The 22,903-nt window shown below is 54.9% G+C and overlaps 1 protein-coding gene across 5 annotated transcripts in view; it reads right to left on the minus strand.

The window, feature by feature from the left end:
- ANO1 (anoctamin 1) overlaps positions 1-22,903 on the minus strand; it is a 200,898-nt gene that overhangs the window by 22,103 nt on the left and 155,892 nt on the right. For 2 of the 5 annotated variants that reach the window (XM_026448734.1, XM_026448735.1), the window contains 10 exons: positions 17,447-17,529; positions 14,792-14,803; positions 14,123-14,194; positions 11,622-11,699; positions 10,591-10,665; positions 6,228-6,429; positions 5,856-5,967; positions 4,415-4,472; positions 2,060-2,160; positions 254-399 (listed from right to left, as the gene is read on the minus strand). In XM_026448734.1, coding sequence (XP_026304519.1) covers positions 254-399; positions 2,060-2,160; positions 4,415-4,472; positions 5,856-5,967; positions 6,228-6,429; positions 10,591-10,665; positions 11,622-11,699; positions 14,123-14,194; positions 14,792-14,803; positions 17,447-17,529 — 939 coding nt within the window. The remainder of the gene's footprint in view (positions 1-253; positions 400-2,059; positions 2,161-4,414; positions 4,473-5,855; positions 5,968-6,227; positions 6,430-10,590; positions 10,666-11,621; positions 11,700-14,122; positions 14,195-14,791; positions 14,804-17,446; positions 17,530-22,903) is intronic. The other 3 variants (XR_003307031.2, XM_026448737.1, XM_026448736.1) reach the window with 2 other exon arrangements.

The following is a 22,903-nucleotide window of genomic DNA, read 5'->3' on the forward strand; positions in this document are numbered from 1 at the left end:
GTGGCTGGGGACCGTGGCTGGGGACCGTGGCTGCTTGACCTGGGCCTCTGGAAGACAGGACAGCCGTGCTCACCGACCCAAGGGAGCAGCAGCACCAGGATCCCAGGGTCTGCATCTCCCTCCTCCCCGCCTAATGCTTCCGGAGGGATGCGGAGTCGGGGGCATCATGCCCCTGCAGCCCTTCCCCACTCCAGGTGGCATGCTGGCCTGAGTTCTATCCTGACGTCACCTGCCTGCCCCGGCCGTCACTCACTCATTTCCATGTACTCTGGGGTGAGGCCCGCGAAGGGCTCCAGGTTGTAATCCACCTCATACCGCTGCTTCCTCTTCACACACTCCTCGTGGTCAGGGGGGCTCTGCCGCTTCAGCTTTAGGTAACGGATGAGCTTCTTCATCTTCCTGAGAGATGTGACATCACACAGTTAGGTTTGCAGAAAGGTGAATCTGGGGCTCGGGTCTGGCACCTCTGGTGATGTGTCTTTTTTTTTTTGAGACAGAGTTTCACTCTCTTTGCTCAGGCTGGAGTGCAGTGGCACTGTCTCAGCTCACTGCAACCTCTGCCTCCCGGGATCAAGCAATTCTCTTGCCTCAGCCTCCCGAGTAGCTGGGACTACAGGCACATGCTGCCACGCCCAGCTAATTTTTTGTATTTTAAGTAGAGATGGGGTTTCACAGTATTGCCCAGGCTGGTCTTGAACTCCTGAACTCAGGCAATCCACCCGTCTCTGCCTCCCAAAGTACTAGGATTATAGGCATGAGCCACTGCGCCTGGCCTCTAGTGATATTTCTAAGTTTCTGCTTTAAATCTAGAATTCACTTGTTGGCAATCATTTCTTTATCAATGATCTCCTCTGCCATTTCCCCAAAAGGCAGGGGGTAAGCGTCATGGCTTTGCTGGCTACAGAAGGAAACGGAGGTGCAGGAAGGGCAAACGGCCACTTGTGACCCACAGGAGGGCCCAGCAGGCATCAGGGACACAGGAACAGTGGAGGCTGGTCATCCCAAGTGGACTCTTGGGGAAAGACACAGATCATGGAAAATGGCCCAATAAGTTCCTGACTCCAGAGACCTAGCAGCCGTCGGGGAGGCGGGAATGGGACATGGATTTCTGAAGGGTACAAGGTAACAAGGAGGCCGAGTCCCTCAGCCTCCATCTGGAAACCCTGGGGAGCCAGCATTGGGCTTGGGGGCAACTGGTGGTACCCCACATCCTCAGCCAGCATGGAGTGGGGTGTCATTCTGACTTCCTCTCCCTCCTTTGTCCAAAATGGAGTGGCTTTATTTTTTAATGTTTTTATTATTTATTTATTTTTTGAGACGGAGTCTCAGTCTGTCGCCCAGGCTGGAGTGCAGTGATGCGATCTTGGCTGACTGCAACCTCCACCTCCTCGGTTCAAGGGGTTCTCCTGCCTCAGGCTCCCATGTAGCTGGGACTACAGGCGTCCACCACCATGCCTGGCTAATTTTTGTATTTTTGGTAGAGACAGGGTTTCAGCGTGTTGGCCAGTCTGGTCTCGAATTCTTGACCTCAAGTGATCCGCCCGCCTCAGCCTCCCAAAGTGCTGGGATTACAGTTATGAGCCACTGCATGTGGTCCTGTTTTTGTTTTTTAAAACGGGGTCTCACTCTGTGGCCCAAGCTAGACAGAATGCAGTGGTACAATCATAGCTCACTGCAGCCTGGAACTCCTGGGCTCCAGCGATCCTCCCGCCTCAGCCTCCTGAGTAGCTGGGACTACAGGCATGCACCACCACACCTGGCTAACTTTTTATTTTTTGTAGAGGTGCAGTCTCGCTTTGTGCCCAGGCTGGTCTTGATTTCCTAGGCTCAAATGGTCCTTTCTGCCTCGGCTTCCCAAAGTGCTGGGATTTCAGGCATCAGCCACCATGCCTGAGCTGGGGTGGCTTTTGCCTCATCTTCCCTCTGTGTCCTCCTTCTTCCCCTGTTTCTGGTGCCCCCATCTTGGTTGAAGCCCTGCGTCCACCCAGACCACCGCAGGAGCCATCCACACACCCCTCCGCCCCGCCCCGCCTCTGCCACTCTAACCCGCCGCACTCACGGGATGCCAATCTCGAACAGGTTGTTCTGGATCAGCTGTTTCCCCAGCATGATGATGCTAAGCTGGATGCACAGCTCCATCAGGCAGCCTCCTGGCGCACACTGTGGACAGAGAGCAGCATCAGCCCCGCGACACCGGGAGAGGGACCGCAGCCCTGCAGGGAGGCCCACCTGGACAGAGAGCAGCATCAGCCTCGCGACACCAGGAGAGGGACCGCAGCCCTGCAGGGAGGCCCACCCTCATGCCATGGGTTGACTTGCGTCCTCCAAAAAAAGACTCTTAGGCTCTAATCCCTGCCACCTGGGAACGTGGCCTTATTTGCAAAAAGGGTCTTTGCAGATGTAGTCAGGTCAGGGTGTGTTCATCTGGGGTAGGGTGGGCGCCCATCCGAGGACTGGTGTGCTCAGAAGAAGAGAAGGCGCGGGCACAGAGTGCTCAGAAGAAGAGAAGGCGCGGGCACAGAGGGAAGAGGCCGCGTGAAGATGGCGGCAGAGGGTGGAGTGGCCGAGTAAAGGAACCATGAGGACTTCTGTAGTCCCCAGAAACTGGGAGAGGCAAGGCAGGTCCTCCCCTAGAACCCTTGAAGGGAACACAGCCTGGCTAACACCTGGATGCTGCACTTCTGACCTTCAGAACTGTGAGACTCCATCTCTGTCATTTTAAGCCGCCCAGTCTGTGGGATTGAGTTGTGGCAGCCCCAGGAAACTGGCACACCCCGCCTACAGGCTGCTGGGCTTGGGGGCTGCGGCTGGGAGCTGGGAGCACATTGGGAGGGAGTAGGCAGGGGTGGGGCAGGGCCTCAGGGCACCTCCTTTTACCCAGCGCCACTGGCCGGTCCCATGCACCAGTCACCATCCATCGCCTCTGCATCACCATGGCAGGCTGAGCGCATGCAGCAGGCAAGCTCCACAGGAGGCAGCAGTCACCCCTAAGGCCTAATGCCCCTGACTCAGTGGGCCTATGCCACCTTAGGTCAGTGACCTCGCAAGCCAGTGACAGTCAGAAACCTAGCTGGGCTGGAAGTTTAACTTGTCCAAGCAAAGGGAACACCAGGGATGCGTGGTGACCCCTGAGGCACAGTAAACTTGTTCTGCATTCCAAATAAAACCTAGTAAATCCCCACACCTGTCTTGGAGAGCCATGCTTTCAGAAAAAGCAATTACACCATTTGCTTTATTATGTGACTTCTCTGACCCGGGACGAGCGTGATAGGAGATCACCATATAAAAAGGAAAGGGCATTTCATAACTTTGGCGCAGATGCCCATTACTGTGGAGGAGGCCCATGTCTTGGGCTGCCCAGGGGCCTGCATTCAGGTAGTTGAACCTCTAGGCTGCACTCCAGCCAGCCAGATCACCCTGTACCTGATGTCCACCCCATCCTCGATACCTTGTTCCACAGGATCTTTAGCAAGAAGACCCACCCTCTTATTTTCTGATAAGCTGAATTACGCTGTGGGTTGGAAATGCTGAGACCAGAACCACTGATAGGCCCTGAAGCCCCGGCTTGGTCTGATGGAGCCCCTGGTTGTGGGACAGACAGTGGAGCAAGTCCATGGGCTGTGACAGAGGCTGAACCAGGCTGGCACAACCAGACCTTCTGTGGCCAGGATCACTGGGCAGAAGTGAAATGCCACGAGCACGGTGTTTGAGGGTAAAGAGATAAGCATTTCAATGTCTAGTTAAAAAAAAAAAAGGTAGCCAAGTTCTGTTTTGTCCTCATTAATTCAGCTTTTTTTTTTTGAAACGGATCCTTGCTCTGTCACCCAGGCTGGAGTGCAGTGACGAAATCTCAGCTCACTGCCACCTCCACCTTCCAGGTTCAAGCGATTCTCATGCCTCAGCCTCTCGAGTAGCTGGGATTACAAGCATGCACCACTGCGCCCAGCTAGTTTTTTGTGTTTTTAGTAGAGATGGGGTTTCACCATGTTGGCCAGGATGGTCTCGAACTCCTGACCTCAGGTGATCCACCAGTCTCGGCCTCCCAAAGTGCTGAGATTACAGGCGTGAGCCACTGCGCCCAGCCTTCATTAATTCATCTTAACCAGAAGAGAAATATTCAGTCTCACAAAAAAAGAAACGAAAAGAAAAACCAGATGTCATGTTTTTCTTTCATTAACTCTACAGCGAGTTTATCCTTCTAGATGATTCTATATGAACACACCAAATAAGATCAAAGCCCGCCCCATCATGTCAGGGTAACTGAAAAGTTTCCAGCAGGAAGGAAAGAAACCACTGCTCTTTGCTGAACAAATACGCTGCGGCTGCTTCTCCCCAGTGCTTCTCCCAAGCACGGTGTAGACAAATCGTCAGCAAAACAGAAGGGGCTGCCAGAAATGAATAAAATTTCGGTTACCTCTTCCATTCGGAAGGAACGGAAAATGTACACGTAGTCGCCCGGGCGTCCGACAAACCTGGAACGATGGGGGAGGTCGTTAGAAAGAAGATGAGGCCCTAGCTCAGCTCCGGGAGAGACCCCCAAGCGGGGACTGTGTGGTGTGTGAGTCCTGCAGGCCCAGCCTCAAGGGTATCTACAGGCAGCTCTGCCTGCCTGGTCTCATCTGCTAAAAGATGACCACAGTGGTTTTCACCGGTCAAAGGTTGGATTCCCAAACCCAGAGAGGGGTCAGAAAAAGGAACTTCTTCAATGAGAGGCCATGAGACTGAGAGGCAGTGGGAAGGGGGCCCAGGGGGGCACTAAGGCAAAGACCCCCTTGGTCTGAAGACTGCAACCTGCTGCACCAGCTTCCCCGGGACTCAGGACGTGCCTCTGGCACAGTGATGTCCATGGACAGCTGGCACAGAAGCACTCTGGGGACCTTGGGCAGCTGGGGCAGGTGGTGGCCAAAGGCCACTTTGGGTGGGGATAGACAGCCTCTCAGCCTTCTAGGAGCTGCTGTGGGGTGTGGAGGCTTCCGAGAGCCTGCTCCATCCTGGATGCACTCGGCGAGGACTGGACCCCTTGGCAGGGCCCTGGGAGCCTGGGCCAGGAGGGCGGGCATGGCACTGGTGAATCACATGATGTGGAGGAGGCAGCCTTCTGGGGGGCTGTGAGATGAGACCAGCCAGCCCCTTGCGGGAGTGGCAGTGGAGGCGGGGGCATCATTGTGGGTGGGCCGCAGGCCCCACCACAGCCTGGGATGACTCCAGAGGGTCCAGGCGGGGCAGGTTTCACCCCACCAGGAGCTGTGAAGAGGGCTCAAGTGGCCAGCAGCTGCACTTCCACGCCCTCCTCTCTCCTTGTCCCCACTCTGTGGACTCCTCCCTACCTGCCACGGGAGCACCCGGAGCTGGCTTCTGGGGTTCTCTGCCTGGACTCCCTGCTGCTGGAGCTTCCCACTGCCTGGAGTCCCTCAGGTCCCCTCTGCCCAGGGTCCTCACTGCCCGAGGTCCCCCCTGCCCAGGGCCCTCACTGCCCAGGGACCTTACTCCCGGGTCCTCACTGCCCGGGGTCCTCTCTGCCCAAGACCCTCACTCCCCGGGTCCTCACTGCCCGGTCCTCTCTGCCCAGAGTCCCCACTGCCCGGGGTCCTCACTGCCCAGGGCCCTCACTCCCGGGTCCTCACTGCCCGGTCCTCACTGCCTGGGGTCCCGACTGCTTGGGCTCCCTGCTGCCGAGGGTCCCGCCGCTCTGGAGCCTCAGCAGGGCCCAGGCCTTCTCCCTGACCCTCATCGGCTGCGGGTGCCACAGTGTCTGCCCTGTCCTGGGCTCCAGGTGCCCCCCGCCTGTGGGGAGGGAGAGCCCTCCCCTGGACTTGGGAGAAGCGAGGTGGGGAAAATGCTGAAGATGTCCCTACCGGCCTTTGAAGAATGCCACGTAAAAGATGGGGGTGTAGGAGTTCACAAACTTCAGCAGGAAAGCCTTGAAGATCAGCCTCTCCTCGAAGCTTTTCTCCGTCTTTGGGACCTCTAGAGGGAGGGGTAGGATGATACTGAGGCTGTGGCTGAGATGGCCCCCAACAGCCTGGTCCAGTCTCCGGCTGGCCACTGGCACCATAACTCAGTTGGCTCTCATAGGCGTGCCAGGGCCTGTGATCAGGATCCCTGTTCAGAGCCAGGGAGCTGGGGCCCAGAGAAGTTAAGCAACAAACTCAAGGGTGCACAGCAAGAGGCAGGTGACTCCAGCTGCCTGAGTCCAGGCCATGGGTACCTGGAATGTGGGCACTCACCGATCTTGGTGAGCCACCGGGCTATGCAGCCGTACACCTCGTCCAGGAGGATGATGACCACTAGGTTGATGATGACCGCAGTAGCTGTGACTGTGACCCGGATGTTGGACCGCACGGAGGGGGAGGAGTTCATGGCCAAGGCAGCGGCCATGGAGATTCTGTAGATGATGACGCCAAGGACGATGGCAAAAGTCACTGCAATCTGCCAGGGGGGAAGGGGCACTCTTGGTTGGGGGCCCACCCAGGACCTTCCTGGGTCTGCCCCATCTACTCCCTCAGCCCAGCTGTCCCCCAACCTTCCTGCTCTTCTGCTTCAAAACAAGGACTGACATTTCTTGAGCACCTGCCAAATGCTAGGCACTTTCTGTGCATTAACCCACTAGAGACAGATGGACGAGGGGCTAGTTTCCGTTCCAAGGAAGAGGACACTGAGGTTCAGAGAGATTACGTAGACAGGCCACGCCACCCAGCTCAGGAGCTGGGATTTACCAGGCGGTCTACCCAAGCCTGCAGTTCACAAGATCTTTGCGCTATCATCTTCCTGGAGCCCAAGCACGGTCCCCAAGCAGAGCCCAGGACACAGTATGGTCACCAGGCCAGTGGCTGGTCCCAGAGCAGGCTGACTGAGCTGGAGGCTTCTCCCAGACCAGACTGACTGCTGGGAGGGGCTTCTCCCCCAACCCATGGTGAGCTCAGGGACATCCTCACATGGTGTGCAGGGCTGAGGTGTGCCTCCCTCACAGCCACCTCCCGGGGACTCTCCTGCTAAAGGAGGTGGGTGCGGCCTGGGATGGGGCAGGGCTTTGGGTCTGGCTGGAGATGCTTTGGGTCCCTTCTCCCAGCCAGCAGCTCCCTTCCAGTTCCCCCACCAGAGCGAGCTCCTCCTCTTGCCAAACCTACCGTGGGACCAGAACATTCCATAAAACTTGGGTTGGCGGTTGCCTGAGAAACCATGGTGGGGGCTGGCTACAATGACAAGATTGTTCCACACACTGCTGTCTGCCTGTCTGTCTGTCTGTCTGGGCTCCCTCATCCTGCCCTGCCCTGCCCAGGGGTGTGGATGCCCCATTCTGAGCCCTCACTGAGGACGGATGGACTGAGGGCTGGGTAGGAGAAGCACACAGCAAAGTCAGGCTCCTCCTCTAGGCATGAAACCACCCACAGGACACAGGCTCTGTCTTGTCACCCTATGTCCCCGCGTTCCAGGAAATCGCACATTTGCTCCCATGCAATGGTGCAGAGGGCAGGTCCCGTCCCTGCTAGCACGGTCACGGGTGGCTCCCAGGACAGGCCCAGGAGGCCTGGGGCTGCCCTCTGTGTCTCCCAGTTGCAGCGTGGGATGGGTCTGTTTGCCCCAGAGGGAGTCTGCAGCTTTCAGAAACCTAGAAAAGCTCTTATTTCATGTTCTGGGCCATTACCACCGGCTCCTGCAGGCATCTGCCAGTGACACATGGTGACCACACCCTGTCCAGGAAAACGCCTGCAGCCCTCACCACACCCTGACGAAGGAGTAGCTCTGCTGCGAGGCGTGGGGACCACTCCCTGGCCAGTTCCGGGGAACGAGGGTTTTCCTTGGAAAACCCCTCGGTCCTGCCAAGAGGCCTCCAGGACGTCTGTCCCCGTGCCAGCATGCGGAGGTGCAGGTGGAGCACCGGGCCCGTGGGAGACTCAGCGGGGGAGGCCCTCCACCCCAGCAGGCACGTCCCCTGCCCTGCCACGGGGCAGTCGGGCCCACAACAGGCACACCCTGCAACAGGCTTCCTTCCAGTCTCCCTGGTCTGTCTCCCCTGCATCTCCAGGACCAGGGGCATGAGGGGGCACATCCTAGGTGCTCAGCCAATGTTTGTTCACTGAATGAAACTCCCAAGTTGAAGACAAAGCTGTGTCCTCGTCAACCCTATGAAGCCCTTGACGAGTTTACCAGGATGTCAAGGCTGGGAAAAGAGCCGGCTACTTCCCTATCCAATATCCTCTCTGTCTTTCCTCTACCATCCTGCCTTGCTGAGACGGCAGTGTGTGCTCATTCCTCAGCCTCTCTGCAGAGGAGGTGGCCACGTGAACCAGTTCTGACCGATGAGATGCAAGCAGAGGTGTGGCAGGTCTTCTGCGAAAGCACCTTCAGACAGGGGCTGCCACCCCTGGCCCATCTCTTCCCCCGCCCTTCCCCTTCTTCCAGCCTGGAGAGTGGACGTGATGTTGGAGGTGCAGCAGCCATGTTGTGACCAAGAAGGGACCCACTCCTAGGACAGGTGAGCAGAAGGTCAGAGAAGCCAGTGACTCTGATGGCATCGTGAGGCCACCAGACCAGCCCTGGGTGGCCACCTCCTTCCGGGCCCCTCACCGGCCCTTCTGTAACAATGCAGTTGCTTCTGCAGTGGGAGTGGCTGGACCTCAGGCTAGCCTCTGCTGGGTGAGGGATGGGGAGGCTCCGGCTATCTCCCAGCCCCCTTGCCTGGCACCTGGCCAGAGGGGACACGTCCCCTCAACACGAGGCCAGCTGCCCTCCCACCAAGTCACTGGAGAGCACAACAGCCCCCAGCTCCCACTGAGGGGCTCTCCTTCTCCAGGTGAGGGGGATGAGCAGGCCCCACCACTGAGGCCACCCTTCTCTGGACTTCTTTATGTTGGCCGGGGTCCCTCTTAACTGTACCTGAGAGCATGAGGGGACACTGGATCTTCCTGCTGCTTCCATGACTCAATCAGGGGGCCCTTGGCCCCTCACTCAACCCAGAAAACAAAGACAGCCCCCTGCCTCTGTCTCTCCAAGTTCCTACGGAATGGCATGGATCTTGGAGCAGGCAGTCCAGTTGGCACCGGCTTCTGCAGGCATATGCCAGTGACCACATGGTGACCACAGCCACCGCCTGTGGCTGGCGCCAGAGGAGAGGGTGCAGTCTTCCGGCTTTAGTTTCTGTGTCAGCAGGAGAGGGATGGTACCAGGACTGGCCAGTGGCAAGGACTGAATGAGACGCTCTGGTGAGACCCTCAGTGCACAGCTGCCAACCTGGGTCCTGGAGTACCAGGTCTCGGGGCTAGGTGGCTGCAGGAGGCGCTGCCTTCAAGCTGTCAGACTGGACAAGGGCAGGGTCATTTCTAACATGACCACAGCTGGCTCCAAGCACTTGCTGGGTGATGGAAACAGCTAGTATGCGGCCAAGGCTGAATCCACTGGGGGTTGAAATCCCTGGGTTTGAAATCCCCTAAAAGCCACAAGATGTTTGCCCACGAGCCACGTCACAGACTCGCGGTCCCCTGAGTAGCACTATCGTGTCCTGTCTGTTATTTATTTAATAGTTTTCTTTTTTAAAACTTTTTAAAATTGTTTTTACTTAATTTAATGCTGATGCCTGTATCAGGGCTCAAGTCATGTTTTGGTCACAAAATAAACAGTTTTTTTTTTGAGACAGGGTCCCGCTCTATCGCCCAGGCTGGAATGCAGTGATGCAACCACAGCTCACTGCAGCCTTGACTTCTCAGGCTCCAGCAATCCTCCCACTACAGCCTCCCGAATAGCCGGGACCATAGGCGTGTACTACCACGCCAGCTAATTTTTGTATTTTTGGTTTTGCCATGTGACCCAGGCTGGTCTCAAACTCCTAAGCTCAAGCAATCCTCCTGCTTCAGCCTCCCAAAGTGCTGGGAATACAGGTGTGAGCCACTGCACTCAGCCAATTTAATGGTTTTCTTAAAAAGTCTTCAGTTTCATCTTAAATGATATCTTTGAATCCCAGGCTTGAATTACTGGATACTTAAATAATCATGTCTCTCAAAATGAAAGCTGTGTATCAGGGACCACTGAAATCATCTCATGTACCCCCTGGCGTGTGAAGCCCCCACTGGGAGTCACTTTAGAACCCTGGTCCCTTTCCATTTCAGGGGTAGTGGTGAGTCTTCCCCACCCACCCACTGCCCTGAGCAGATGGGGCTGGCGCACCCTGGGACCAATGGCACTGCCACGTGAAAGGCTGAATCAGGTCTTGGAGGACACCAATCACTTCCTTTTTTTTTTTTTTTTTTTTGAGACAGAGTCTTGCTCCGTCCCCTAGGCTGGAGTGCAGTGGCGTGATCTCTACTCACTGCAACTTCTGCCTCCAAGGTTCAAGCAATTCTCCTGCCTCAGCCTCCTGAGTAGCTGGGGCTACAGGCATGAACCATGACACCAGCTAATTTTTGTATTTTTAGCGGAGACGGAGTTTCACTATATTGGCCAGGCTGGTCTCGAACTCCTGACCTCAAGTGATCTGCCCACCTCGGCCTCCCAAAGTGCTGAGATTACAGTTATGAACCATCACGCCCGGCTGACGCCAATCACTTCCTTGCGGTTTCTCCTGACTTCCTCTGGCCTTACCCTTCTGGAACTTACCATGAAGATGATGGAGACCAAGTTGGTGAGGTAGGCTGGGAACCGATCTCTCCAGGTCAGCTTCACTTTGTCAGTCTGCAACACAAAACGATGCCCGTCACTGGCTGGAACCATCACGATGAGACATACCTATGTGTCAGCGTGGGTGTGTGTGTGTGTGTGCGTGGGCCCAGGGACAACTTGAACAACAGAAATACTCAGAAAAACCTTCAAAAATGCCCACAGGTGATGAGCCAGTGCAAACGCATAGGGTTCCAAGAAGCATTTGGGGGTTTATCACCTATGTCACAGGATAACGGGACTAAGAGCTGTTAAACACTGTGAGTCCTCTGTGTACAGGGCATTGTAACGCCAGCTGCCTTTCTAAAGACTGTTGGACCCACGTCTGGGAGAAGCTTGGACCTGGAGTCCATTTCTTCAGCTAAAAGTCTCACTTCTAAGTCTAGGAGATGGACGATGTTTTCCCAGGGCCACCCAGACCATAATAGTTATTTTTCCTTTGTGGAGCAAGTTGAAACAAGCAGCTAGCACTACAAGTTCAAACGTCGTCTGTGGTGACACATGGCCCGAAGGCTCTCAGCACCCAAGGTTGGCTTGGTCTGGAGAAACCCTAGGTAGAAGCTCATCACTAACCCGGGATGTTTCAAATGGGGGTGGATTTTTTCCACGGGAAAATGCACGTATTAGGTCACAGAATGCGGACAGGGGCATGACACCGGAGACCACTCATTCCAGGGGTGGGTGGCATGCGTGTTAACGAGAAGACCAAGACTCGCTTGCAGGCAATTGTGACAAGCACGTTTCACGAGCTCCAAATCAAGCCAGAGCCCCCCGCCCCCGCCCCCGCAGACCCACCACAGCCATGCAGTGCCATCGCAACACGCCGGGCTCACTGGGTGCCGAAGGAAGACAGAGAAACATGGATGTGAATGTTAAAAAAAAAAAAAAAAAGTTTGTTGAAGAAAAACACAATCGACTTTGATTGCCTGCAAACAGTCAAGACGCGCGTTGCCCGCAAGATAAAAAAGTACCAATTTCACCCCCGCCATGGCTGTCTTAACCCTCTGCTTCCATTTGTTTGTTGACTCCTCTGGGATATGCCGGCGCTTCTGAGGGCGGGTGGGGGGAAAGAGAGCACCATGCGGTGAAGCGGGAGGCGGGCCGCAGACCGCGGGGCCCAGGGAACCGTCCCCATCTTGGCAGCAGGCTGGCCTCTCCCGGTGCCGGCCGTAAGCTCACTGCCAAGGCTGACTCGGGTTCTGGGCATTTTAAACAGATAAGAGACGGCAGAGACCCACGTTCGGAAAGAACATCTGTAACCAAGGTGGTGGAGACAGGAGAGATTCCAGCAGCACCCTCCACTGGACCGCCTCACGCCCCACCTCGCAGATGCAGCTGGATTCCAGCGGGAGGTAGCGGCCAACACCAGCATCTTATGACAGCAGGAAGGAAGCCACACCCAGAAGCCCAAGCTCATGTGCCAATTAGGTGGTGGGCCTCTTTTCATAAATGAATTCAGTGCCATAGCTGGAGGGGAATCAAAACCACAGGGCAGCCGCTGGGAGCCAAATGGAACGGAGGAGGAAATAAAGAGTACGGCCCATCAGAAGCAGACAGGGCCTGGGGGTACCTCTGAGCTCTGCAAAAATAAACCCCATGCCTCTGTTGCTTTCATGTGATCAGAGAGCCTGGGCTGAAAGCAAGCCACGGGCCACAGAGGCAGAGGGACCCTGTGTCCACGAGGTGTCTTCCTTCCGGCCCCCGTTGCCCAGATTCGCTGTTGTGGCTTGGTTAGGTCCCTTGCCTTAAATGGACATAGTGTGTGCCACAAAGCCCTTTTCTCCCCCTCAGGAAGGAGTGGAACACCCACCCATGCTCGCTCTAAGAGGTGCGACCACACAGCTACAGGCTGGGTTATCTTGGGGGCCACACACTGACATTTCCACCCAGGCTTGGGGGCCGGGACGCTGCCCTGAAAACACGCCGGATGCCTGCAGGGCCCTAGAGATGGTGGCATCCAGGTCTTTTGCTTTCCCAGGAGGGAATGAGGGGCGGAGGGCCTGAAGGGCCAGTTCAGAGGGCAGCTGGCACCGGGCGTGCATGTCCGATGTGTTAAGTCAGACAGTGCATTTTAGGGCGATAACTCCTGCTTTTATGGTTGTATTCTGCACACCTTTCAGTCCTGCTCAGATCCTCAGGGGTGTTTAAAAAGACGTACTTCCTGACTATAGGAGGACTGAGCTGTACCCCAAATTCTCATTGTGTTTGAAGAGCTGGGCCTCGGGAGGAGGCTTTCTAGAGAACCCACTTTACCCTCCAGATGGGATTTTGGCAACTGCAACCCCCGACCACTTGGAACCTGTGGGGCACTGTCCCCTGACACATTGACAAGGAAAGATAAATCCAGGGGTTTGTCCTGATTGGTCCCCAAGGCTGAAAATGTAGATATGACACAAGGTCGGGACCTGTGAGAGCTCCCTCGACTGCCCTCATCCCTCAGTGCGGGCATCTCTAGCCTCCGTTAGAGGCTGACAAGGCCAGGAACTCCATGCCTGCTTGTCCCATATCATGTGAAAAACACCACTAAAAAAACTTTGCTGGGCACCGTGGCTCACGTCTGTAATCCCAGCACTTTGGGAGGCCAAGGCAGGCAGATCTCTTGGGGTCAGGAGTTCGAGACCAGCCTGGGCAACACAGTGAAACCCTGTCTCTACTAAAACACAAAAAATTAGCTGGGCATGGTGGTGCACGCCTGTAGTCCCAGCTACCTGGGAGGTTGAGGCATGAGAATTACTTGAACCCCGGAGGCGGGGGGAGCAGTGAGCCGAGATCACACCACTGCACTCCAGCCTGAGTGACAGAGAGAGACTCCGTCTAAACAAACAAACAAACAAACAAAACAAACAAACAAAGCTGGCAAGCACCTCTGGAGGTCTTCGAGAATCCTGGCTGCACATATGACTTAATTTGAATGAGACGTTTGGGGAAAAAGAAGAGCAATTATTATAAAAAGATGATGACCTCAAAAACATTGCAAAACATGTCTCACCCTCATTCTCACAGTCTGAGTGAAACAAGGAACTGGCCATTTGCTCAGGGGTGCTGGTTTGGCAAAGGCTTCTGTTTCGTTGTTTGATGTAGAATAGGAGGGGTGTACTCTGAAAAAGTTTTGAAGCCTCAAAGCCACATGGTTCTTGTGGTTGAAATGCTTGCTGAAATTTGAGATCACCCTCAGGATACATCAAGACAGCGATCTAGAGGAGGTTTGATAAACTATAGCCCTTCGGCCAAATCTGGCCCCCTGTCTGTTTTTGCAAATAAAGTTTTATTGGAACACAGTGTGTGGAACACAGGCCCATGTGTTTACCTACAGTCTAAGGCTCCTTTTGCTGCTACCATGGCAGAGTTGAGCAGCTGCAACATAGGGTTACACTGACTACAATCTTTGTTATCTGGGCTGATCCCAGGTCTACACTGTTGATGAACACAGTGTTTTATTGCTGGGAAAGTTAACCCGCAGTGGCCACCATACCTCTTTGTTTTTGGACTCTTTCTTCAGAGACTTCTCCAAGACTCTGGCTTCGTATTCAGCTCTGGGATGATCCTATGAATGAAACCAAGTCAAGACGGAGGCCTTGTTAATTGTGAGTGTGAGCTCCTCAGCGTCAGTATACTTGGCAAATCAGTCCATGGATTAGCCTCGGGCACCCTTTGGGTCCAGTTCATAGTTGGCTGCTGAGAATATTTCCAATGTAATCCCCCCGTCTGTGGTCTGGATAGTGACCCAGGATTATCCCGCTTGTGGGGAACCCCAGCCCATTGAGAGGGCCACCGAGTCTGGCCTCTGTGTCCTCCTAGAGGTGGAGAAGCCTGTACCAGGCTGCAGTGAACACCCAGCCATGAACTGGCCCTGAGAACGTTCTACGGAGGAGCTGTGGGGGTCGGAAGAGATGCAGTAAGTGTCGGCAAGCGCGGGCAGCCCAGAGGTGCCAGGCCTTGGGGAGCTCAGAGCAGGTCAGTGAAGGGTGCTGGAAGGGAAGAATGGGTTAGGAGAGACCGGAGGTGGAGAGAAAGCAGAGACCCCGCCTGCGTGGAGAAACTGCGGGAACTGCATGGTAGAAACAGATTAGGTGCAAGAGAAGGTCCCTCTCCCAGGGAGACAGGCCGTGGGAAGATAGAGGAGCGACAAAAATTTCCAAACCTTGACAGCCTCCTTCAGGGAACCAGAAAAGTAAAAACAAAAACACAAAGATGTCATTATTTAGGTTGTTACTTTAGAAATAGGACCTGTCCACTAAAGACAACTTTTTTTTTTTTTTTTTTTGAGATGGAGTCTTGCTCTATTGCCCAGGCTGGAGTGCAATGGCGCGATCTTGGCTCACTGCAAGCTCTGCCTCCTGGGTTCAAGTGATTCTCCTGCCTCAGCCCCCCGAGTAGCTGGGACTACAGGTGCCCACCACCTCGCCCGGCTAATTTTTTGTATTTTTAGTAGAGACGGCGTTTCACCATGTTAGCCAGGATGCTCTCGAACTCCTGACCTCGTGATCTGCCCTCCTCAGCCTCCCAAAGTGCTGGGGTTACAGGTGTCAGCCACCGCGCCCGGCCCTAAAGACAACTTTCTCAAGAACTAGGATGAAGGTAAAGGATGCAGGTGAGCTGGGATGGGTGGGTGACCCTGGGTTCCATTAAGGTTCACTGCTGCTTGAGGGTGACTGTGGGCTGTGGCCTTTGTAGCTGTGGCCTTTCCCGTGGTTTTGGAAATTCCCCAAATTTCCAAATTTCAGTGCTGGACTGAAATGTCTCAGACTCAGCTAAGGCACACATGGGCCACATGATGTGACACAAGTGTCCTTCTGCTTCAGTACCGAAGTCCGGGGTTCAGGCTATGTGGAGGGGAGGCCCCGTTCGCCTGTGGTTATTACTCCCAAAGGAGGCCCTGACCAGCTGCTGGGGGTGCGAGTGGCTCACTTTGGGAAATTCATTCAGGCCCCTTGGCACTGTGTGTGCCCAGTGACTTCGGTCGTCACCCCCAAAATCAAGATCCCAAACCATTGGGGTCAGGAGATCAGGGAATGGGACCCCAAGGCGTTGAGCAAAGGGGACTGGACCTCACTGCCGACTTTCCCCAGCCACAGGGACATCACAGAAAGGACATTTGAAATCGACTTCTGAACAAGACAGTGACCACTTTTTTTTTTCTATTTGAATCTTTCTAATTGAAACGGCAAGGGAAGAGAACACCCAGAGAGCCCCCGCCATGGACAGGGCTCTGGGCTGTGTCCCTGCTCTGCTCTGCAGAGCTGTGTGCCGTGGACAGGTTGCGTTGATCTCCGCCTGGTCATTTGTGGACAGGATAATGAGACTGGCTGAGGAAGAGGGTAGAGGCTGTTATCTGGGCAGGTAAAGGTGTGGCCCAGTGGCCACAAGCCGGGCAGCCGTTTACGGGGCACTGTGTGCTGGGCCGGGTTCTAAGTGCTTTATATCTATTGACCCATTGAGACCCTACAAATGCCATCAAGTGAGGACACTGAGGTACAGAGATGTTAAGCAATCTGCCCGGGGTCACACAGCAAGGCTGGTGCCGAATCTGGATGGAACTCTGGCAGCCTGGCTGCAGCGGCCCGTCTTGTACCCTCTGAGCTGCCATGCCTCTCCCAGAAAACTCTAGTCCCCTTGTCTGTTGACAATATTGTCAGCCCAAAGCTGGCACATTTGGCTGAAGAGTGACCCATGGGTTCAGTGTGACAGGGAGCAGATTGTGTGAGAAAATACAACAGAAAAGTTAAAAAAAAGTTTTTAAAGAAAAAAGTCCTTTAAAAGAAAAATATCTTCTAAAAGAAATGTCCACATTACAATAAAAATGCATGAAAAGTTTCTCTTTTTAAAAGGAGCATGTGTAGCCTGGGCAACATAGCAAGACCCTGGCTCTTACAAAAAATTAAACAATTTGCCAGGCGTGGTTGTGTGTGCCCGTGGCCCCAGCTACTTGGGAGGCCGAAATGGGAGGAGGGCTTGAGCCCGGGAGGTCAAGGCTGCAGTGAGCTATGATCATGCCATTGCACTGCAGCTTAGGTGACAGAGGGGGACCCTGTCTCCCAAAAAGTGGGGAGCATGTTTTATAACATTAAATAGTGGTCAGCGTGGTTGCACCTTACAGCGTGTGCATGAGGTCGCCTCTGTTGTGCACCAAGGCTAATTGCGGGGACTGTTACTCCTTTTCATTCCCACTTACCCTAAAGGGAATTCCTGCTGGACTTGGGATCCCTGTGAGTACAGTTCACCTGGCATCCCAGGGGCCACGTAATACTGAATGTCCCTCTCTCTGGAGCATGAAGAAGCCAGACACTGGCTTTCCCTCTATGTTAGTAAAGGATCCGTTCCCTCTTGTCAGCCACGCCCGGCTGCAGGCACAGAGCTGGCTCCAGGGAATGCGGGCTTGGCACCCGGGGAGGCAGATGCTCACAGCCACCTTTGGAGACCCATGGACAGTGTCTGTCCCCTCTCCACCTCCACGGGTGGTGTCGACAGCCCGGGCAGCCCCCAGACGCAATGAGGTCAATGTGGTGAGCCCTGGCATGCGCCTGAGACCACGCTGGTGGCTGGCGTGTCCATGTGAGCATGGGGATGAAAACACTTCAGCAGACAGGGAATGGTCACTTTGGCCACGGACGGCGTTCGGAACGCCAGGGTGATGAGCAGCGAGGCAGGCGGGGGGCGGGGGGCGGGGGGCGGCCTTGCCTCAGCTTGGACCAGGAGCGCTTTCTGACCTTGGGCCTCCGTGTAAGTCCCAAGGAGGTCCTGGGGCAGGGGGAACGTGGGGGAAGGGCGTGACGCGCAAGGTGCCAAACCCACTGACCTCCTCCTCCTCCAAGCCCGTGAGGTCCCAGTGGTAGTTGAGCCGCATCTGTTTCCGCTTCCAGTGCTCCATGAAGGTGGCAGCTGTGGGCAGGGGCAAAACCAGAATCTCCGATGACATAAAGGCATTTTTCTCTTTTTTTTTTTGAGACAGAATTTTGCTCTTGTTGCCCAGGCTGGAGTGCAATGGCGCGATCTCGGCCCCCTACAATCTCGCCTCCCGGGTTTAAGCAATTCTCCTGCCTGAGTCTCCTGAGCAGCTGGGATTATAGGCATGAGCCACCACACCCAGTTAATTTTTGTATTTTTAGTAGAGACAGGGTTTCACCATGTTGGCCAGGCTGGTCTCAAACTCCTGACCTCAGGTGATCCACCTGCCTTGGCCTCCCAAAGTGCTGTGATTACAGGCGTGAGCCACTGCGCCCAGCCAAGGCATTCTTTTCTGTTTTATCGGCGTTTGGTGAGCGAGGGTGATGTACTGGGCTGAGAACTTTATCTGAATTCATGTGTTCAGCCCTCCCACCAATTCTGTGGGGCAGGAACTGTCATTCTCCCTTTTTACAGATGAGGAAACTGAGGCATGGGACACTCAAGTCCCAACCGAGGTTACCCAGCTAGTCAGTGAGGGATGGGCAGCCTGGTCCCAGAGCCCATGCCTCAACCATCCTGCCCCATTGCTCTTGGGGAACCCGCTTTGGAGGTCAGGAGGAACGAGGGGTGAGCCCAGGCCTCTCACTCACTTGGGCTTCAAACCACTCCAGGAGTCTGCCTGCTGAACTGCACTGGCAGCTGCTGCATTCGGCTTCATATTCCCAACAGACAAAGCATGGCTCAAATGCCGCCTCCTCCAGGAAGCCACTGATCATCCCCCTCAGTGTGAGAAAAACCCAGCTCCTCTCGGGACCTTCCTCAGCCTGCATCTGTCTTGCCCACGGTGTCAGTGCTGCCTTCCATCAGGATCCCTGTCCCATGACTTGTGTGTGGGGCAGGGATGGGGCCTCGTTCCCCTGGGTCCCCAGTTCCCAGAGGTGCCTGGGACAGACAGGTGCTCGAGTAGGCACTGAATGACTGACTTTTGCGAGCATACAGCTTGCAAAAGGAGATGCCCCTGGCCGAAGTGTTTATCCTGATCGCTTCTCCCTGCGAAAGAAAATCTGCAGAGGCTGAGGGGCAGAGTAACAGGAAGGACCCAGAGTTCCTCAGAGCTCACGATTCTCCAGCTGTTCCATGCCAGGCACTGTTGGGAGCTGGTCAGTCTACAGACCTCTCCAGGACAGGGCCCTTGTGTTTGTCTGACGATGCTTAGTACACATTTTAGGGCAATAATACGGGAGTTCAATACCAGCCACTGAGCTCTGTGACCTTTGGCAAGTTATTTAGCCTCTCTGTGCCTCCGTTTCCTCATCCGTAAAATGGTGCCCTCTAATAATCAGACTTGGAGTATCAGTGAGGAAGTATCAGTGTTATTTAAGCCTCACCGTGATCATAGGAGGTAGGCACTATTCCCATCCCCTCCATTTTACAGAGGGGGAAACTGAGGCTCAGAGGGATCAAATGGCTTATCCGAGAAGCAGCAGCACTGATGTGCAAGTAAAATGGGCTGTGTGATGGTGAACGTGCAGAGTGAATTCACAAATGTGGCCCTTAACTGAAGGCGACGTGTGGCAGGAAAGAACTGAAGTCGTGGGTGTGAACCTGATTCAGAGGACGTGAGTCTATGCATAACACACCCCATTCCCATTAAGGCGAGGTGTGAATGGGGCTTCCGAGCATGCACCGGTTTGTCTAGGATGGCAACTCTATCAACCGGCCCAGCCTGGAAATAGGATCCCCCTACCCAGGTCTTTCACAGTGGGGTAATTTAATCCTGGGACTTGCTCGCACAGGCAATAGAAAAGCTGAGAAGCCACATGGGGGATGGTGGGACCACCCAGAGATGACCCACAGCAGGAGCTGGCATCCGTTTCAGGATGGCAGGACAGTAGGAGGTGCTCAGCGCCCATGCTGGAGCCAGAAATTGGAGCTGCCCAGAAGAAGCTGGGATCACGGAGGAAGGGCTTCCCAGGAGAAAGTCAGAGCCCAGAGAAGACGCAGTCATTGCTGGGGATGTCCCAGGAAGTGGAGGGAGATGGGGAGCAATATCTCGGCTGCTCCCTTCCTCCCGCCTTCTGATTTCCCAAAAGGGCTTCCCACTGGCTGAACCTACTAGGAAGACGGAGAGCTAGGGAGCCTGGGGAACGTGGCTTCCCAAGATGCAGAGCTGAGCAGGCGAGGGAACAGCTATCGCTGAAACACCTGCCGGAAACCCAGCCACTCAGCAGACACGCACTGAGTGCCATGGCTGTGCCAGGTAAGGGGGGCCACGGGGGCCCAGGAGGAGGCCCCCAACTCCCGGGGGCCCCTGACCCTCAGGATGCAGACGGTGGGAGTGGCCTGTCTGCGGTGGGCATCCTCCCCAGGAGGCAATGCGGGGAGGTCTCTGCCTCTTTGAAGATGTTCTTTGGCCCCTGCAGCTGCTCTGGAGCGGTGGAGGAGGCCAGCCGTTTCCTGGTCTCTGCCTGGTCTGCAAGGCCCCCAACCATTTCTCCTCCACTGGGCTATGAAAGCTGCCTCTTTCTGTCCTCCTCTGCCCACCCAGGGTAACAATGCCCTTTTACGATGCTTTTTTGGGGCTGAGCACTGCCCAGGAGGGCTGGCTCCACGCACACCTGCAGAGTTGGCCTGTTTACCTGCCACCATGGTTAGTACTGAGTGTCAACTTGATTGGATGGAAGGATGCAAAGTATTGTTTCTGGGTGTGTCTGTGAGGGTGTTGCTAGAGGAGATTAACGTTTGAGTCAGTGTGGGGGGTAGAGGCAGACCCACCCTTAATCTGGGTGGGCACCATCCCCTCTGCTGCCAGCACGGCTAGAAAAAGCAGGCAGAACATGGAAGAGCAGACTCGCTCAGTCTTCCAGCCTTCATCTTTCTCCCGTGCTGGATGCTTCCTGCCCTGGAACATCAGACTCCGAGTTCTTCAGCTTTTGGACTCTTGGACTTACAACAGCGGTTTGTCAGGGGCTCTCAGGCCTTTGGCCACAGACTGAAGGCTGCACTGCCGGCTTTCCTGCTTTCGAGGGTTTGGGACTCAGACTGATCCACTGCTGGCTTCCCTTCTCCTCTACTTGCAGACGGCCTATTGTGGGGCTTGACCTTGTGATCGAGTGAGTCGTCGATTCTCCTGAATAAACTCCCTTTCATATGTACAATATCCTGTTAGTTCTGTCCTTCCAGAGAACCCTGACTCACGCACCTTCCCTGTTCCGGCCTCCCCAGCTCCTCCTCTTTCCCAGACTTGGCCTCCGTTATGACACTCACCCCACTGCCGCCCTGGCTCGCCCTCTCTGCACTCATCAGCTTGCAGCGTATCAACAGTCACCAGTTAATGAGGACGTATCCACGCACTGGCATTTTACAGACATCAGTCAATCTCATCTTCATAATGACCACAGGCAGGCAGGATGATTCCCACTCACAGACTGACAGAGTGGAGACCATTTACAAAACTAAGATTCAGAGAGCTGTGTCCAAGGTCAGCTGCAGGGGAGCAGCAGCCATTGCATTAGAACCTCATTCTCTTGGACTCGAGTCTTCACGGAACCACGATACTGGAGCAACTCTCTGTGCAGATATTTAACTTTCCTTAAGGAAACAATAGCTATAGTTGCCACAAGTCTGATTATTAAAGCGTACCATCTATGGATGAGGAAATGGGGGCACAGAGAGGTTAAGCAACTTGCCTAAGGTCACAGAGCTTGTTGGCTGGTATTGAACCCTGGTATTTTTTTTTTTTTTTTTGAGACGGAGTCTCTCTCTGTCGCCCAGGCTGGAGTGCAGTGGTGTGATCTCAGCTCACTGCAACCTCCGCCTCCTGAGTTCAAGTAATTCTCCTGCCTCACCCTCCCAAGTAGCTGGGACTAAGGGTGCATGCCACCACATCTGGCTAATTTTTGTATTTTTAGTAGAGACAAGGTTTCACCATGTTGGCCAGGCTGGTCTTGAACTCCTGGCCTCAAGTGATCTGCCTGCCTTGGCCTCCCAAAGTGCTGGGATTACAGTTGTGAGCCACCGCACCCGGCATTGAACTGTGGTATTCTTGCTCTAAAATTTGTACTGTGTCTTCAGACAGAAGCAAAGGCCCTGTCCTGGAGGTGTCTTGTCTGTAGATTGACCGGGACCCAGACTGGAGCCCAGAATGTAACCTGGTGGCTGGGGGTGGGGTGGAGGGTGGAGATGATACAAAGATGTGGCTTGTTTGGCTCAGATACGTTTAAAAAATAAAGACATTTGACATAAAAATTATGCCTTTCCTGCTTCTTCTTTAAAAGCCAGAAGCATTGGCAGCAGAAGGCTGGGGTTGAGCAATGATCGTTCCTTTGTCAAAACTTGGGCATGCCTTTCCACTTGGCCACAGACCCCACCATGCCCTATTGCCTGGCTTTTGTGGGCACTGAGCATCAGGCTGGAGCTGTGGAGTCTAGGCTTCGCCAGCAGGAAAGGAGATGCGAAGACTCGTGCTGCGCCTGGTGGCCAGTCCTCAAAGCTGGTATTGTGAGCAGTATGAAGAACCACCTTCTAGCGGGGTGAGCGAAGGCAGCAGGAACCCTGGGCACCATCTTCTGCAAGCAGTTCTCCTGCTCCCAAGTCCTCCCTCCTCACCCACGAGTTCTGATTCCTGCCCTCTGAGGCTCCCAATCCTGGTCCTCCTTGCCAATGTGCCAACCACCTCATACAAATGTTGTATAATACCCAGCTGCCGCCAGGGCGCCGGGCACGGTGCTTTCCCACGCCTGATCCCCTCGGATCCTGCCCCGGCCCCCTCCACGCAGGGATGACGCACTCCATTTTATAGACACATAGATGAGGTTCTGAGACGTCAGGGGACTCATCAAGTAAGAGCAGAAACCTGGACCCAGGCCTTCTGATGCCCAGATGAACTGGTATCAGGGACGGGGCTTCCCACCCACGAGAGTACAATGAAGAAACGGCCTTGAGTGTGGCAGCCTTACAAGGTGGTCAAAGGGACAAGCCCATCCCCCTGAAATCTGGAGCCCAGGAGTCACCACAGCACACAGCACAGAGGGTGGCAGCGAGCGAGAAGCCAGGCCGGACGGGAGCAGGTGGTTGGGCTACCGTCCCTTCCCACATTGATTTTCACAGCACAGAGACACACAAACTCCTCACAGAGGCGTCCAAACTCCACCACAGAGGCAGCAGGTGAGCGAAAGACTCTAGGTCTATGTGGGATCTCATCGGGGTGAGCGTGGGCAGCTGACCACACTGCTGCCAACTTCAGTCTCTGAGAAATGGGCTTGTTACCAGCGCCTGCCTGAGAGGGTCTATCATAGAGTGCCCCTGACTTCATCCACAAGCGGTGCTCAGGGTGGGGCCCGGGTCTCTGTAAGGGCTTGACAGAGGA

Source organism: Piliocolobus tephrosceles, chromosome 13 (genome assembly GCF_002776525.5).
Source record: "Piliocolobus tephrosceles isolate RC106 chromosome 13, ASM277652v3, whole genome shotgun sequence".
Classification (NCBI taxonomy): domain Eukaryota; kingdom Metazoa; phylum Chordata; class Mammalia; order Primates; family Cercopithecidae; genus Piliocolobus; species Piliocolobus tephrosceles.